Below are 18,816 nucleotides of genomic sequence, written 5' to 3'. Positions count from 1 at the left end.
ACCTTTGGGACAGAGGTCCCCATGTTTCTCCTTTGCTAGCAAAGCAATGAAACTTCTTTTTCCTTTTTCTCAAAACCATATCCTCATAATTGGAATGGCATCCGGAATAAGGACCAATCTTGGTAACAGAACCTCACCAAGTTGCTGAGGTTGACCTTGAACTTGCAGATCTTACTGTTTCAGATTCTGGAGTCTCTGGGATTACAGGCATGCAACTCCTTTTGCTATTACCAAGAAAAGTCCTATTTATTTCTGTGTCACTTCTATCACTAAAATTGAGTTATTGAGTATTATGGGACTACTTTTTGCCTATGGCACAAAACAATAAAATTGCAGGTTCTAACCTTAAAAGTGCAAGTTTTTGTTTGTAGTGCTGGGGATGGAACCCAGGGCCCCATGCTTGCAGGGCAAGCACCTTACCAACTGAGCTATATCCCCAGCCCCAAGTTTTCTTTAATTAATGAAAGAAGTCTCAGAAAAAGATATCTCATCTCCCTTCAGTTAACAGAGGGAACATTATCCTTTTGTATCATAAATCTGGTTCAAGAATCCAATTTGATAATACATAAACTTCCACTAGTTTATAAGACTTAGATAAGTATATCAATCTTGTTTTCTTGGTCAGTATGACTCAGTGGTAGAACATCTTCTCAAGGTCCTGGGTTCAGTCCCCAGCACCAAAAATAAATATAGAGACTTTTGTTAATATTTATAATTGTTTACTAACTTGTTCTATTAATATCATTGTATCCTTGGAAGTAAAATTTGACCAAGGAGACTTTGTAGAACTTCTTTAAGAATTGCCATGTCTTAAGAAAATTACTTTAAAAACAAACCTATGATTTTATTTAATTATGTTATTTCAAAATTTGCCTGGGCCAGAGGCTATGGTGCATTCCTGTAATCCCAGCAACTTGGGAGGCTGAGGCAGGGAGATCACAAATTCAAGGCCAGCCTAAGCAACTTCACAAGACCCAAAGCAACTCAGACAGGCCCTAAGCAACTTTAAAAAAAAAAAAAAGTCTAAGGATATGGCTCAGTAGTTAAGTGTCCCTGAATTCAATCCCTGGTTTTTAAAAAAAAATAAATGAATAAATTGTTGCCTGGGTAATTATGTTATAACTAATATCTCTGTATTACTACACAAAAAAGATACTTGTAAGATCTTCTGTCAAATTAGAAGTAGGTCATTAACATTAATTTTCTCAGTTACACATGTTAGAGGAAAGAAGTCAGTGGTTCTGTTAGATATCCTACTTAAAAAAGGAAATTGAGAGACTTATTTCAGCTAATTAACAAGTTACATCAACAAATCTATGGGGGAACTCAGAGTTAGAGATGGTACCCTGTGCTGGAAGTCTCAAATAAAGCAGCAAAGAAAGGGAAGATAAACCTTCACCTTGAGCCCCAGCAAGAACCTGCCCACCAGGAGTTGGTGCAGTGGCACATGCCTATCACCTCAGCTACTTGGGAGGCTGAGGCAGGAGAATCACAAGTTCAAGGCCAGCCCTAGCTCCTTAGTGAGACCCTGTTCCAAAATAAAATTAAAAAGGGTGTGTGTGGTGGGGTGGGTATGTGGCTTAGTGGTAGAGTGCCCCTGTGTTCAATTCCCAGAACCGCAAAAAACAAAAACACACAAATAAACCAGACTCTGACTACCTCTATAACATCCCAGTTCAGAATAACTCTGTTGTTTTGCTAAACAAACCTGTAAAACCATCACAAAGCGAATAAAAAAAAAAATACACATTTTAAAAAGATCGTCTATGACCCAAGAACTTCAAGCAGTTTTGGTTTTCAGTCGAAAGAGCCCAGGACTCTATCCTCCATAAAGCTTCTTAATTCTCTTTTTTACTGCCAATAGTCAGGCAAGAAGGAATAACTCAGGGCACTGTCTTACATGAATATGTCTTACAGGAATATGAGACCCATGTGGTAGTGAGATGAGATTCCCATACTTCTAGGGACTGAGGGTAAATGTTGGCTTTTTTTAGGACCTGGGAGTCACTCTGGAGCACAGACTATAGGGTGAGAGGTCTGGTGTGTGGGAGAACTGAAATCATCTTCATCATGCTTTCTGGATCTGTATTCTGAAATTTGAACTGTGAGTGAAATTGGTACATGTAAAGAATAACTTCATGTGTTGCAATACATTTTTGAATCTTAGGAATGAGATGAATGATATCTCTACAGACTCTATAGCTCTTCACTAAGCCATGAAAGTACTCAATAGCCACAGTACTGTTATAGACAATAAAAGGATAATAAAGGGGGAAAAAAAAGGATAATAAAGGAATGTGTGTGTGTGTGTGTGTGTGTGTGTGTATTTTTGTACTGAGGATTGAACCCAGAAGCACTTTACCACTGAGCTATATTCCCAGACCTTTTTATTTTTTATTTTGAGACAGGGTCTCACTAAGTTGCTGAGGCCAGCCTCAAACTTGTGATTCAAGTCATTGGGATTAGAAGTATGCACCACCATGCCTGGCTTAAACACTTTATGTCGCCTGTAATGGTGGCTTACACCTATGATCCCAGTGACTCAGGAGGATGAGGCCAGTTCAAGGCCAATTTAGACAACTTAGCATGACCCTTTCTTAAAGTAAAATGGAAAAAACTGGGGATATAGTTCAGTGGTAGAGCACCCCTGGAGATTCATTCTCCAATACCCCAAACAAACAACTGGAGATTCATTCTCCAGTACCCAAACAAACAAACAAACAACAAAACAACTTTGTGTTAACAAATTTGACAAATGGGCAAATTCTGTGATAGCTGTCACAAACTATTCAAGTTCATTTATGAAGTGTGAAAATAAAAGTATTAACCTAAACTTCTTAGGATTGAGGAATTTCTGAAATAAAAGGATTTATAGAGTCATTGTCAGTGTTAGCCAAAAAAAGAACCTGCCCTGGGTCCTGGAACAAGTTCCTATAATTACCAGCATCAGGGCAAGGTAGCAATTGGAAAATGTCTGCCAGACCAGAAATCAGAGCATTTATTTTATAAGGAAAATTTGGGAAGGAAGACTTAAGTTGTTTACCTACGTTGGCTATAGATTAGAGTGTATGTTAATCAGCTTATTGTTACTGTGACCAAAGTACCTGACATAAACCATTTAAAAGTGGAAAGATTTATTTTGGCGTATAGTTTCATAAGTTTCACTCCAGGTTGGCTAGCTCCATTGCTCTGGGCCTGAAGTGAGGCAGAAACATCATGACAGAAAAGCTTGATGGAGGAAAGTGCTCAGTTCATAGAAGTTGCGTAGCAGAGCAGAAGAGAGAAAGAAAGAGAGAAAGAGAGAGAGAAAGAAACAGCACAGAACAAGATATCAGGACAAGACAGTTCCAAGGGCACTGGCCCTGAGGACCCACTTACTTCAACTAGGTCCCACCTCTTACACTTTCCACCACTTCCTAAAGTTCAAATTGTAAATCCCTTTATGAAATAATCTACTGATGAGGTCAGAGCCACCAATCAGTTCCCTAGTGCCCCACATCTGAACACTGCTGTCCTTTTGGACCAAGTGTTCAACACATGAACCTTTGGGACACAATCCAGATCCAAATCATATTGGTAGGTGAGACTATGTGAAGTGTAGGTGGTGAAGCTTTGGGATAGTACTGTCCATAAGAAGTAGTTGTTGCTTCTGGATTGGTTGGGCTTAGCAGTCTGAAGGTTTGTACATAAATAGGGAAGGTGACCCTGGTGGGCAGCAGTGATAGAATTGAAGTCAAAGTTTTTATATATTCTTTTTATTGATTTTGTCTATAGCTGTTAAATGATTAACTTCCCTTATTTCTTCCCCTCTCCCCACCACCACCATTTACATAATTAAATTTAGGACATCTCTCAGAATTTTTCTTTTATCAAAAGAAATTTCTAATGAAAGCTATATCTGAAAGAGTTTCTCAAAATGGATCCAAGAAGCCATTCTGGAAGCAGACCTTAAGTGAATTTGTATTACCTCCCTCCCCTGCCTCCTGATCTTTTTTTTGTTTTGTCACATTGGGGATAGAACCTATGGCCTCACTTAATGCAAGGCAAGTGTTCTACCAAGCTACAACTCTAGCCCACCTCTACCTTTAATTTCAGGCATGTGGAATGACTGGGTGGACAAATAACATTGTGCCCAGAGACTTAAAATGCATATCAAGAGGTCATTGGATTTTTGCTTGATGGACATTTCCATTCTGTTTATACTTTCTTATCTTTTATTGTGTACATAACCTCCATTACTTCTTAATATTCAATAGTTTGTATAATCTACCACATTTCCTGTCTTCCTTAGAATACTGATTCAGAGATATCTGAACCTCGTCTCCCTAATTGCAATCCTAGGACCCCAAATAAAGTCCTTTTTACTTGCAGTTTCTGAGTATGAACTGCTCAACCAAAGAAAGGGATAAATTGAATAGTCTTTTATATTAAAGAAATTTGAATTTATTGTCAAAACTTTCTCATGAAGAAAACTCAAACCCAGATGACATCACAGTTGAATTGTAACAACAGTTAAGGAATAAATAATACTCTCCACAAAGTCTCCCAGAAAAATAAGAGAGGAAAGAATACTTCCCATGTTGGACCTCCAGACAAAGGCACTTAAAAAATACAACTTAGATATCAATATACCTTATGAACACAAATGCAAAAAAATTTAACACAGTTTTAGCAAATTCAATGTATAAAAACGTCAACACATCTTAACCAATGCAAGGTTGGACAATTTGAAAACCAATGAATGTATTTTTTTCCCATAGTAACAGATTTAAAAAGAAGAAAACAAACAAACTCTCAGTAAAGTAGGCAATTTTGTTAACCTGGTAGAGGGCATATATAAAAAAACTTATATTTGACATCGAACTTATGTGAAAGACAGTAGGCTTTCTACCTAAGATTGGAAACAGGCAAATAAGTCTGCTTTCAGTACTTTTATTGAATGTGGTGCTAAAAGTTTTAGCCAGTGCAATAAAACAACAAAAGAAAATTAAAAGTGTACCAATTAGAAAGGAAAAAGTAAAATTGTTCTTACTTGCAAATGACATTACAATCTATGCAGAAAATCCTAAGACATCTATTTTATTATTATTTTTTTCCACCGGGGATTGAACTCCAGACCTTATGCATATAACATGCACTCTACTACTTATTTTCACCCTCTGTTGTAGAAATCTATTTTGATGAAAACAAACAAAAACCCTTCTACAACTAGTAAGTACAGCGAGCTTACAACAGCAATATACAAAACTCAATTGTATTTCTAAATACTAATGATGAATAATCAAAACTGTATTTTAAAATAACATTACTATAGCATCAAGAATATTTAGGGACAAATTTGACAAAAGATGTGCAAGACCAATTACTGAAGATGGCTGAGAGAAATTAAGGAATACTTTAATAAATGGAGAGATAATTTGTTTTCATGGATCAGAAGGTCTAGTATTGTTAAGATGTCGATTTTCTCCAATTTTTTGGTGGCGGGGTACCAGGGATTGAACACAGGAGCACTTAACCACTGAGTCATAGCTCCGGACCTTTTTTTAATATTTTATTTAGAGACAGGGTATCTCTGAGTTCTTAGGGCCTTGCTAAGTTGCTGAGGCTGACTTTGAACTCACAATTCTCCTGTCTCAGCCTCCAGAGCTGCTGGGATTCCAGGTATGTGCCACTGCACATGGCTTTACAAATTAATCATAGATCGAAGTCCTAGCAGACTTCTTAAGAGTATTGGAATGCTGATATAGAAATTTATGTGAGTGTGCAAAAATATTTACATAGTAAAACAAAATGTATACAGAATAGCTTTTTAAATTTTGAAAAAGAAGAACAAAGTCCAAGAGAGTTCAGAAATAGAATCATACATATGCCCAATTGTTTTTGACAAATATGCCAAGGCAGTGTGTATTTTCAGTGAGGACAATATAATCTTTTCAACAAATGGTGCTGGACTATGTGGTATGATTTGGATCTGGAATGTTCCTCAAAGGCCCACGTGTTAAAGCCTGGGTCCTTAGCCTATGGTGCTGTTGGGAAGTGGTAGAACCTTTAAGAAGTGGGGCTTAGTTGAAGGAATTAGGTCACTGGGTCATGCCTTTGAAGGGGTTATTGGGGATTCTGGTCCCTTCTCTTTCCCTTTTGCTTCTGGGCTACCATGAAGTGAACAAGCCTCTTCAACCAAGTATGTGCTCCCACCCTGAGGTGCTATGCTACCTCCTCTGGCTCAAACCAACTGGACCAACCTCTGAAACCATAAGTCGAAATAAACTTCTTCTCATTTTAAGTTGATTATTTCAGGTATTTTGTCACAGTAATGGAAAACTGGTTAACATGCCATATGTAAAAATTAAACCTCAACCCTTAACTCACACCATATACAAAAATTAACTTGAAATGGACCCCATACATTTATATGTAAATGCTAGTCCTGTTTGAATAAACGAACAAACAAACAAAAAGCAGCAGAAAATCTGGGTGACCTTAGATTTGGAAAAAGATGTTTTAAAATAGGACACAAAACCCATAAATTATAAAGGAAAATATAGATAAGATGAACTTCATAAAAATTAAATTAAAACTTAAAATGTTCAGCTGGGTGTGGTGGCACAATCCCAGCAATTCAGGAGACTGAGGCAGGAGGATTTCAAGTTGTAGTTCAGCATGGGCAACTCAGAGAGACCCTGTCTCAGAATTTTATTTATTTATTTGTTTGTTTGTTTATTTATTTATTATTTATTTATTTTTGGTAATGGGGATTGAAACTAGAAGTACTTAACCACTGAGCCACATCCCCAGCCCTTTTTTAATACTTTATTTAGAGACAGGGTCTTGCCTAGTTTAGGGCCTCACTAAGTTGCTGAGGCTGACTTTGAACTCATGATCCTTCCACCTCAGCCTCCTGAGCCGGTGGGATTACAGGTATGCCCCACTGCACTCAGAATTTAAAAAATAAAATAAAGGACTGAGGATATAGGTCTGTGGTAAAGCTTCCCTGGGTTCAATTCCAGTACCAAAAATAAACAATAACAAAAATTTTAAATGTTTGCTTTTCAAAAAACAATAAACAGGTGTGGTGGCACACACCTGTAATCCCAGCAGCTTGGAAGGCTGAGGCAGGAGGATGGTGAGTTCAAAGCCAGCCTCAGCAATTTAGCACCTCAGCAACTTAGTGAGGCCCTAAGCAACTCAGTAAAAAAGAAAGAAAGAAAATTAAAATAGAAGCCACTACTTGAGAGAAAATATTTGCAAAACACATCAAATGACAAGCATGTATCTGGAAATTTTTTTTAAAAATTTTAAATAATTTATTTATTTTGATTCATTGTAAGCAAATGGATTACAACTTGTTTTTCTGGTTGTACATGAAGTAGATTCATACCATTCATGTACATAGGGTAATGATGTTTGTCTCATTCTGTTATTTTTCCTTCCCCTAACCCCTTCCATCCCTCCCACCCCTCTTTTTCCTCTATACAATCTTTCCTTCCTTCATTCTTGCCTCCCTCCTACCCCCCACTATGTATCATCATTCACTTATCAGAGAGATCATTTGGCCTTTGGTTTTTTGGGATTGGTTTATCTCACTTAGCATGATATTCTCCAACTTCATCCATTTGCCTGCAAAGGCCATAATTTTATTCTTCTTTATGGCTGAGTAATATTCCATTGTGTATATACACCACAGTTTCTTTATCCATTCATCAATTGAAGGGCATCTAGGTTGGTTCCACAATCCAGCTATTGTGAATTGAGCAGCTATGAACATTGATGTGGCTGTATCTCTGTAGTATGCTGATTGTAAGTCCTTTGGGTATAGGCCAAGGAGTGGGATAGCTGGGTCAAATGGTGGGTCCATTCCAAGTTTTCTAAGGAATCTCCACACTGCTTTCCAGAGTGGCTGCACTAATTTGCAACCCCACCAGCAATGTATGAGTGTACCTTTTTCCCCACATCCTCGCCAACACATGTTGTTGCTTGTATTCTTGATAATCGCCATTCTAATTGGGTGAGATGGAATCTTAGTGTAGTTTTGATTTGCATTTCTCTTATTACTAGAGATGTGGAACATTTTTTTCATATATCTGTTGATTGCTTATAGATATTCTTTGAAATGTCTGCTCATTTCCTTAGCCCATTTGTTGATTGGGTTATTTGTATTCTTGGTGTAAAGTTTTTTGAGTTCTTTATAGATTCTGGAGATTGATGCTCTATCTGAGGTATGTGTGGCAAAGATTTTCTCCCACTCTTTAGGCTCTCTCTTCACATTGCTGATAGTTTCCTTTGCTGAGAAAAAGCTTTTTAGTTTGAATCTATCACAATTATTGATTCCTGTTTTTATTTCTTGTGCTTTGGGAGTCATGTTAAGGAAATCTGATCCTAAGCCAACATGATGAAGATTTGGACCTACTTTGTATTCTATAATCTGCAGGGTCTCTAGTCTGATTCCAAGGTCCTTGATCCATTTTGAGTTGAGTTTTGTGCAGGGTGAGAGATAGGGGTTTAGTTTCAATCTGCTGCATATGGATTTCCAGTTTTCCCAGCACCATTTGTTGAACAGGCTATCTTTTTTCCATCGCATATTTTTGTCTAGTATGAGAAAACTGTATTTATGTGGGTTTGTCTCTGTATCCTCTATTCTGTACCATTGATCTACCTGTCTGTTTTGGTGCCAATACCACGCCATTTTTTTTACTATTGTTCTGTAGTATAGTTGAAGTTCTGGTATTGTGATACCCCTGCTTCATTCTTCCTGCTAAGGATTGCTTTAGCTATTCTGGGTCTCTTATTCTTCCAAATGAATTTCATGACTGCTTGCTCTATTTCTATGAGGTACATCATTGGGATTTTAATTGGAGTTGTATTGAATTTGTATAGCACTTTTGGTGTAGTATGGCCATTTTGACAATATTAATTCTGCCTATCCAAGAACATGGAAGATCTTGAAAATAGAAGCCACTACTTGAGAGAAAATATTTGCAAAACACATCAAATGACAAGCATGTATCTGGAATTTTAAAAAGACAACTCTGACAACTCAATAATAAGAAACAATCCAATTATTAAAAGTCCAAAGATTTGAATTGATAGTACATCAGAATATATAAAGTTAGTAAATGAATACATGAAATAATGAACATCATTAGTCATTAGAGAAATGCAAATTAAAACCATGTTGAGATGCCAGGATACACTCATTGGAATAGCTAAAAGTAGAAAGACTAACCATACCAAAGACTGTTGGACTATCTAGCAACTAGAATTCTTATGCACTGCTGATGGGATTGTAAAATGCTTGAACATAATAATTGACTCTTAGTCTCCATAAGTACACAGCCATTCCAATTTTTTTAACCTAGGGAATTACACTTCTTCTAAATAGTTTATTCATCAGAGTTAAATGGAGTTAAATTTCCCAGTGGTTTAGTGAGGATTATGAAGATCTTCAAGCAAGATCTTCAGAGGCCTTGCCCTCTGCATTGAGAGTGGGATCCCACAAGAACTGATGCATATGGTATAGGGTACCTAGATGATGCCTCTATCTAGGTAAGGCATTATGGGAAGGGCAGTAAAGGAGAAGGGGTAGCCTGAGAAAGAAAATATTTTCACAATTTTAAGGAAGTCCCTGAGGTCTATGTGCTATGGGACTGTTAGGGTCCATCTAAACACATTTGGCTTATTGAATTTTTATTAGGACTGGTTAGATTTTTCTTCCTGTTTGAGGCTTCTGGGTCTTTCACACATCAGCTGCCAGGCTTACTGCCTCACTGCCTTTCCCCACACCCATATTCAACCACCTCTGAACTCCCTGGGGCCACCTGCACAAAAACATATGCTTCTCAGATAATGGAAAATTTATTCTAAATACTTATTTTAGATTGAGAAAGATCTACTCTCTCATACCCACGTTGCTTTTGTGTCTGCTCTGATCTGTGGCTTTTGCACAACTGATTGGTCATGCTGTCCCTCCTTTTGACTTTAAGTGAGACTGCCTTTCCCCGTTTCTGATGGTTTATCTCATTTCTGAATAACCTATGGGGCCCTAGTGCATGTTATGAGCTGGAATGGGGAAGAATGTAGTCCTATGAAAAGAGGAGTGGGCTCTGCCATTGAGAAGGTCTCAATCAAACAGCAAACATTTGTAGGCAGGGATGATGATTCCCATATATGGCCACCTAGAGCCAAAGAGGGATGCTGTAACCTTCATATTGCCCTTATTCCGGAGTCTTAAGTTTCTCAAGCTATCAGATGTCTCCTGTCTCTAATTTCCTCAGGATCAGTGGCTTGAGCTTTGGCTATGAGCCTGAGCCTTGGGCTTGTTTCTGGGGCCTCTGGAAATTGATTTTCTTTTTTCCTTTGCTCTTTCCCAGGGGACTCTTCCTTGTCTTAATCAGATTTCCACTGAGACTGAACAGCCTATGTTGTACTGCAGGAACAGCGAACTGAGACATGAGTCTAGAAAAATTTGTGTACCAATTTGTTTGGGCTTTGGATGGGTCAGAGCCTACTAAGGATTAATCTGATACCTGCCTTGGTGCCATTACCAATCATTTTTCCTCTCTCTTGCTACTTCTAGTCACTAGAAACACGTAAGGTTTGGAGAAGGTTGAAACAGGGGACTTGAATTCATATCATTGATTTCCTAATGATTTTCTTCAAGCAATTTTTCCACTCTCTATTCTCAGTTGTTTTACCAGTGAAATAAATGATTATTATATTGACTTTTCCCAGAGTGTACATGAAGGCCATTTGATTAACAGATAATTACATGTTTTTTAAAAGGTCTCTGAACTCTTTGGAGGAATGTTGAACAATTGAGCATGCTATCATTTTATCCAAAATCTTTTTTTTATTTTTATTTCATTTATTTATTTTATTGTAAACAAATGGAGTAAAACTTGTTTCTCTGGTTGTACATGAAGTAGAGGTGCACCATTTGTGTAATCATACATTTACATAGGGTAATGATCTATCTACAATCTTAATGATACAAATGGCACCAGAAATAACCTGACCAAATACTAATGATGAAAGTCAATCACAAACTTGACAACAGGTGCATGGAGATGAGACAGTTAGATTTACTTCCTTTTTTCTAATTCAAGAGGTTTCATATTGAAGAAAATCAGTGTGTTCAGGTTGCAGGAGACCTAAATGCAGTCACCATGAAGCTGGGTTGTGTCCCCATGGCCTGGGTCCTCTATATTCCCTCTGTTGTACTCTGGGCAGCTAATTTGCTGGTGGGTAAGTAAAATGTTTGAATGTTGGTATGAGAATGGAGATATGCCTGACTTTGGAAAAAGACCCAAAACAAATAAACATAAGAAACATGGACCAACTTTGGTCCTCCAAAGAATTGGTTAAGTGGGATAAGAAGCCTGGGTATAAGAGAGTTTGGTGTGGGCTGGGGGTATAGCTCAGGGGGCAGAGCATTTGCCTAGAAAATGTGCCAGGTCCTGGGTTCAATCCCCAGTACGAGAGAGAGAGAGAGAGAGAGAGAGAGAGAGAGAGAGAGAGCGAGAGTTTGGTGTGTAGGACTGAATGGTTCTTTCTGAATATAAAAATCTTCAGGTCTTTTCCTTATGACTACAATGTCTTCTCTAGATACAATTTCAATTCTTTTCCGATACAATTTTCTTTAAAGAATAGTCTGCACTTGGCTATTTCTGCTTCTTCACGTCTCACTCACTTTTCAATGCTTGTAGTTTGGTTTCCACTAGAATCAGTTTTGCATAGGGCACAATAATCTCCATCCATATCAAATATATCATTGTACACTTTTCCATTCTTATCCTGATGGACTTCTCTGTTGCACTGAGTACTGTTGATCATTTATTCTTTCTTGCATTCCTTACATCCCTGACTTCCAAGTCACCATTTTCTCCTTGTACTTCATGTACTTCTTTTGGGCCCTCTGGAACTTTTCTTTTCTTTCCCTTAAACATGAATGTTCCTTATAGTTACATCCTTGCCTCTCCAATCTTCTTTCTTTATGAAATCTCCTTCATGAGCCTGTTGTCTGCATAACTTTTTCCATAATAACTGTATATTTAAGAGTTCCAAATCAGATCTTCAACACTAATGCTTTTGATCTTCACATTCAAATATCAATCTTCATACAAGACACACTTACTTATGTGTCCCAGAGGTAGCTAGAGATGAATACATCTGTCCTCCTGACCCCCACTTCTTCTAACTCATTGTTTCACTCTTTCTGACTTCAGTTAATGGCCAGCATTCACTTTGATCTCCAAGCCTGAAATCCAAGAGACAACCTGGAACTCTTCCTTCTTTGCCTTCTTTTTATCTGATCAATCATCAAATTTGACAAATTTTACCTCCTAAGTTGTTCTTAGAGTCAGTTCCTTCCCTGAAACATTACTAATTCTGTCCTAGGACAAGCCCTCATTATATATAACATGAGCTATTATAATAAATTCCTAACAATCTTGTCTCACTCAGCCTTGTGTCCTTCAATTCTGCACCCTGCAGCCACAGAGGCTTCTAAAATTAAAATCCGTCAGCCTAAACTTCTTGTCATGGCACATGAAGTCCACCCAAAACTGGCACATGTTCAGACTCTTCAGCCTCTACAGTCACCCTCTAAGTCTCACAATTTACGCTCTGATAAATCCCTCTTGACATATTTATACATGCACACCCAGACTCTTTACTGTCTCCAGGGTTTTGCTTAGCAGATACTGCTGTCTTTGCCTGAAATGAACTCGCTCAATGGCCCCCTGGTCAGCTCCACCTTTACAAACTTGTAGATATCCTGAAGGACAGTCTTGGTCACATTTTCTCCAAGAAGCTTTTCTTGAGTCCTCCTTTCCATCCTGATGGCTGCCTGGACTCTTTCTTATTACTCTCTTCCTCTTGCTAAAATAATCTTTTCATATCCCTGTGTCTCCCACTGTACTAAGAGCTATTTGTGGGGCAGAGACAATATTCTTTTTGTTTTTGTTTTGTGACAAGAAGTTCAGATTTGGGATCAAGCTCTTCTTTTAGTTAGTAGCTAGCTCTACATCACTTTGAAAAAGCCCCTTTTTATACCTCTGAATTCAGTTTTCTAATTTCTAAAGTGAGAATGATAATACTTGTTGCCACATAAGATTTACTGAGTGAAAATGCCTGGTAACCCAACAAGATTTTTTTTTTTTTAATGGATAAAAGGAGAGAAGGCTGAGTTCAGTGGAGCGACAGGGGAGGAACTGAAAAGAGGTAGCAGAGTAGTGAAGGGTGTTGAGGAGGATGTGAAGAAAACTCCTAGTTCTGATATGATGAGAACAGGGAAATAGAGAGGAGCCTTGATAAGGGAGTTACAATATCAAAGAAGAATCATGGGTCATTGGGAGTGGAAAAGAACAAAGACAAAAGGGACAGCAAAGGATGGAGTAAAGAAGTGAGCATGTATGAATGGCCACATGGCAGGAAGAGGGAGAGCGAGACTAAGAAAGACAAGAAGTCTCAGAGTTGGAAGAAATAGCATTTACCTTGCGTGGGTCAATCATGGAAGTAAGAGATAGGTCAAGGAAATGTGGTGAGAAATCTATAACTCTAAGTTTCAACCTGGAGGCAAAGAATTGTCCCAGTTACCAGTATTGTCTGGCAATAGGGGATCAGGGTGGAGGGGAGGAGAGAGAAAGAACTCTACCATTGCTAGGGAAAGTTTAAGAGGCATAGATTATTAAAGTAGAGATGACAGAACAAATGAAGTCCTGAGCAAGGTGGGAAGAGAGACATTGCTAGGTACTGAAAACTCTTTCATAGGTAGCATATCTAGGTTGAAGAACCAAGTGTATTTTGAGAAGATGGTAATATGGATGAAAGTCCCCAGGGGAAGTCTGAGGACTGAATTAGACCATGTCTGCACAATGAAGTAAAAAGAACACTAAGTTTGAACTCAGACATGCCTGACTTTCTTGCTCTATTCTTTACTCTCTTTTAAAACTCAGGGTGTATTAATTTGCTTTTCAAAACTTGTTTTTTGAAAAACTTATAAAATGGAGATGAAGTCACATATCTGGAAAGTTTGTGACAAGTAAATAAAATAATACACAAAATTGCCAGCGGTGAGTGGCAAATGGCAAATACCCAGTGAGTGTCAGAATCTGATGTTCATCTTTCCCTCTTGTCGTGTGCCTGCCTGCTCTGGGGTCATGGTTGTCTTTGGTCTCTGATTTCCTGCACCAACAGGTGGATGCCAGGCTGGTGGGTTCACCGTCCTTTCATTCTCTCCCTTCCCTCTTCCCCATGCCACAGTCCATTCACTGAGAGCACGTGGATACCAGTGAACCAAGGTCAAAACCATTCATCCAAGAGACCCCCATGAGAGTTTCTTGGAAAAAAGATTTTGTTATTTCCTATTCTCATTCTGAAAAGGATGATTGCCTCAGGAGAGAGGAGGAACTCTAGTGGAGGGCAATTTCCTGTTCCCTTTCTCTAAGTCGCCATCAATTTTTGGTTCTCTCTGGGACATACCCTTTTCAGCTGCCAGTTTTGAGACTCTGCGGTGTGAAGGAGCTGTCAGCACTGAAGAGAGTGACTGCCACATGGATGATGACTTGAATGACCCAAGGGAAACTGACTTCCAGATCAAAGGCTACACTTTCAGTGAACCCTTCCATCTGATTGTGTCCTATGGTGAGGTCCTGGGAAGGCCTGACCAATGTCCCAAACCCCTTCTTTTAGTTCCACAGCCCACTCAGAAAAGTGACCCACTCAGGAAACTGACCATAGGTTGAGGATCCATCTTCAGAAGCCAGGAGATTCTCAGTTCTAGGCCTTAGAGAAGTTGTCTCACACTAAGTCTATCATGGAGGTAAGAGATAGGTTAAGGTGATGTGGTGAGAAATCCATAACTGGAAGTTTCAAACTGGAGGCAAAAATATGTTCCACAGTTACGAGTACAGTCTGGGAGTAGGGGGTCCCAGGGACAGAGAAAAGGGTCTCCCATTACTAGGACAATTTGGCAGAAGCATTACAGGAGGGTATTAAGGGGTGAGAATTTATATGAATGGGCCCTCAAAGAAAGTTTAGGGAGTCTGTTGTGGGCAACACTGGAGATATTCTCAAGTGAGATAGTGGGTGACACTCAGTTCTTCTTCTGGGCCAGACTGGTTGATCCTCCAAGGTCCAGCTGCACCCATATTTGAAGGAGATCCACTGGTTCTGCGCTGCCGAGCCTGGCAAGACTGGCCACTGACTCAGATCACCTTCTACCGAGATGGTTCAGCCCTGGGTCCCCCTGGACCAAACAGGGAATTCTCCATTGCTGTGGTACAAGAGGCAGACAGCGGGCATTACCATTGCAGTGCCATCTTTAGAAGCCCTGGTCCAGGGAGCCCAGAAACAGCATCTACTCTGGCTATCACAGTCCAAGGTAAGAGCCAGAGGTAGCATTGCTTTGGCAGAATCAAGTGTGAAGGGACAGGGAGCCCAAAATAGTTTTTCTTTGGTGTGGAGGTGGAAAGATTATTAAAGCCTTGAGGAACAGGTTGCTGGCAAATGCCCAATTTAAGTTTCAGGAGGGTCAATATTGCAGCATTGTCTTTTAAAATCGTCAACCCTACCCAGAGTTCAGTGTTTCCTACCACCCAGATCTATGCTTTCTGGTATTTGTAGATTGGGTGTCTGGACTGTTGTCCCATTATCCCATCTCTGGATCTTTTCTAGTTTTGTCTAGTTGAAGAGAGAGTGAGAGAACTCGAAAAGGTCAAATGGGATTGGGTGTAGTGACACACCCCTGTAATCCCAGGTACTCATAAGGTATAAATGCATTCAACTATCATGTAAAACTAAATAGAGCAAAAAAATAAATAAATAAAGAGGCTGAGGCAAGAGGATCACAAGATTGAGGCCAACCAGGGCAATTTAGCAAGACCCAGACTCAAAATAAAATTTTAAAAAGCTCTGGGATATAGTTCAGTGGTAGAGAGAGCACTTGTCTAGTTATAGGCTCTGGTTTCAATCACCAGTACTGCAAAAACAAAACAAAAGTTCAAGTGGAGGGCTGGGGTTGTATCTCAGTGGTGAAACACTTGCCTCACATGTGTGAGGCACTGGGTTCAGTCCTCAAATAAATAAAGTCAAATTAATAAAATAACGGTATTGTGTCCATCTACAACTGAAAATATTTTTTAAAAAAGTTCAAGTGAAATCTTTCTAAAAATGCCCATTTTTGATGAAAAAGGAGAAAAGGACTTATGATCTGGTTGCTTTGCCCCTCATGGTTCTACTTGAATAAGAATGACTGAGTTCTTCTTTCTTGCCTACCTTTCCCTCAGAACTGTTTACAGCCCCAGTTCTCAGAGCCTCACCCTCAGCTGAACCCCAAGAGGGAAGCCCCGTGACTTTGAGCTGTCAGACAAAGCTGCCCCTGCAGAGGTCAGCCACCCATCTCCTCTTCTCCTTTTACAAGGATGGAAGAACAATGCGCAGCAGGGACCTCTCCTCAGAATTTCAGGTCCCTACAGCCTCAGTAGAGCACTCTGGGTTCTACTGGTGTGAGGCAGCTACTGAAGATGGACAAGTTTGGAAACAGAGTCCCCAGCTAGAGATCAGGGTGCAGGGTAAGTGTGTATGGGTCTCTTTGGTTTGTATGTGAAAACAGGGAAATGAGTACAGGATGACTGGATCCAAGGGCTGGTGTTCAGTGTAGGAAGGTGAAGAAGGGACATAGAAGAGATGGGAACAATAAACCAGAGTGCCTGATAATGGAAGAAAGCACAAATGGAGAACTTCTCCCTCAAACCATGGTGCCAATTGCACCAAACTAGGACCTGTGTGCACTGCCCCATAGAACTTAGTTTCCTTATATCATCTCTGGGCATTTACAGGAATATAATCTCTAGAATGAGGATACCATTTACAATGAGGGATGAAGTCCAGGTTAAAATCTGGGAGCTACCATTAAGAAAACTGTACTTGACCTGAAATACAATCAGAGGAGTTGTCCAGTGAGATGAAGAAGCTTGAAGCCATGTGAGATGAAAAATAATAGAAGGAACTGGTGATACTCATCCAAAAGAGAAGGTGGCTTAGGGGACCAGCACAGATGTCCTTGAAGAGCTAAACAGCTGGACCAAGAATGAAGACTTAGACTAACGTCATACATAATAAACAGATTGCTTAGGATTGTTTACCATACCCATGCTTCAGGGAATTAGATTCTGCCTTAAATAAGGAAACATTGGTTAATAGTCTATCTAATGATGAGGCCTCGTTACTAAAGATGTTTGGACACAGATAGCCAATCTTTAGATTAAAATTTGGATTAGGAGGGATACTAGAGTCCTCAAATCCCTGTTGTCACTGAGATTTCTGATAACCATTTCAGAGAATGAAAAAGACTACTATGACATTAGGTCTAGTTTTAATTCTTGTATGTGCCTTCTGCCCTATAATTCAGGTCCCTCCAGATCTGCCACATCTTCCACCTTGAATCCAGCTTCTCAGAAACCAGCTGCTCCAGAATCTACTTCTACTGAGCCCCCTGGGCCTCCACCTCCACTATCTACCCCTTCTTCTGAGCATCCAGGCTTCTCCTCTCCAGATCCCCACCTGCATCACCAAATGAGCATTCTTCTCAAACTCATGCAGGATGTAAGAGGTCTCCTTGGTCACCTGGTCATAGAGCTGAGGGACTTGTCTGGCCACCTGAAGCCTAAGACCACAAAGTTTCCTGTCAAATGAAAGTGCGCTATTCATTCATGATATGGCTCACCCACCCCCAATAAATCCAACTTCTTCTACTTTCGTCTTTCTGTTCTGCACACATGCATAAATAGTTTTATGAGTTGTCCCCAGTGTCTTATAAGAACAATGCAGTTAGGGGCATATAAATACATTTATATGAAGCAATAAGTGAAGTTTAGCTATAATTGTTTATTCTCTTATAACATGACACCATCATTGTGTTCTCTCTGGGTCAGGAATTTCTTTCTCTTCTCCAGACCAGAATCTGGTGACCTGCAGAGAAAGAATGGAAGTGGGTTTTATACAGCAATTTCAAAGGGGGCAATTTTGTCCCCTTGACCTTTTTGTCCTCACCCAGGGCAAAAGTAAGGTGTGTGCTACTGGCTTCTAGTATGGAGAAGTCAAGATGCTGCTAACCATCCTATAATGCACAGGATTTCCTCTCCCTCCCAACAAAAGATTATCTGTCCCAAACTGCCAATAGTGCCAAAGTTGACAAACCTCAGCCTAATGATAGTCAGATGTTAGACTCGGGAGTGAGACTTTCCCCCTTCTAATTATCCTCCCCTCCCAACCTCCTAAAGCAAGTATTAATTACATGCTACTGTTTAGTTGGTGCTATGGTCTGAATGCTTATTTGCCCCCAAATTTATATGTTGAAATCCTAATCCCTAAGGAGATAGTATTGGAAAAGGGACCACTGGGAGATGATTAGGTAATGAGGATAGAACCCTTGCAATTGGGACTAAATCCTTTTTAAAAGAGACCCTACAGAACTAGCTTGCCCTTTTGCCACATGAGGACACATCAAAAAGTGCTGTTTATGATCAGAAAGTGAACCCTTACCAGATGCTATCTGTTTGCTTGCCTTAAGCTTGGACTTCCCAGTCTCCAGAACTGTGAGAATAAATTTCTGTTGTTTATAAGCTACTTGGTTTATTGTATTTTATTTTAACATCCCAATCAAACTAAAGCATTGACCTCTGCTACATGCCTGAATTTATACTATATTAGGAATACTCAGACTGGGTACAATGACCCATGTCTGTAATCCCAGCAACTCAGGAGGCTGAGGCAGGAGAATTGCAAGTTCAAAGCCGGCCTCAGCAATTTATCGAGGCC

General features: G+C 39.5%; 1 protein-coding gene across 2 annotated transcripts in view; it reads left to right on the top strand.

Moving 5' to 3' along the window:
• Nucleotides 1-18,575, top strand: part of Fcrla (Fc receptor like A) — a 31,213-nt gene extending 12,638 nt beyond the window's left edge. Inside the window, exons 1-5 of one of the 2 annotated variants that reach the window (XM_047516509.1) lie at nt 11,142-11,241; nt 14,488-14,640; nt 15,113-15,379; nt 16,284-16,568; nt 17,408-18,575. In XM_047516509.1, the coding sequence (XP_047372465.1) occupies nt 11,163-11,241; nt 14,488-14,640; nt 15,113-15,379; nt 16,284-16,568; nt 17,408-17,691 (1,068 nt within the window). In that variant the 5' untranslated portion in view covers nt 11,142-11,162 and the 3' untranslated portion in view covers nt 17,692-18,575. Of the gene's footprint in view, nt 1-11,141; nt 11,242-14,487; nt 14,641-15,112; nt 15,380-16,283; nt 16,569-17,407 lie in introns of those variants that run through there. The other variant, XM_047516498.1, reaches the window with a different exon arrangement.
• The last annotated feature ends 241 nt before the right edge of the window (nt 18,576-18,816 follow it).

The sequence above is a fragment of the Sciurus carolinensis genome, chromosome 1 (genome assembly GCF_902686445.1).
Source record: "Sciurus carolinensis chromosome 1, mSciCar1.2, whole genome shotgun sequence".
Taxonomy (NCBI): Eukaryota; Metazoa; Chordata; class Mammalia; order Rodentia; family Sciuridae; genus Sciurus; species Sciurus carolinensis.
Note: the sequence above shows the minus strand (reverse complement) of the source record. Positions and strands in the feature narration are given on the sequence as shown.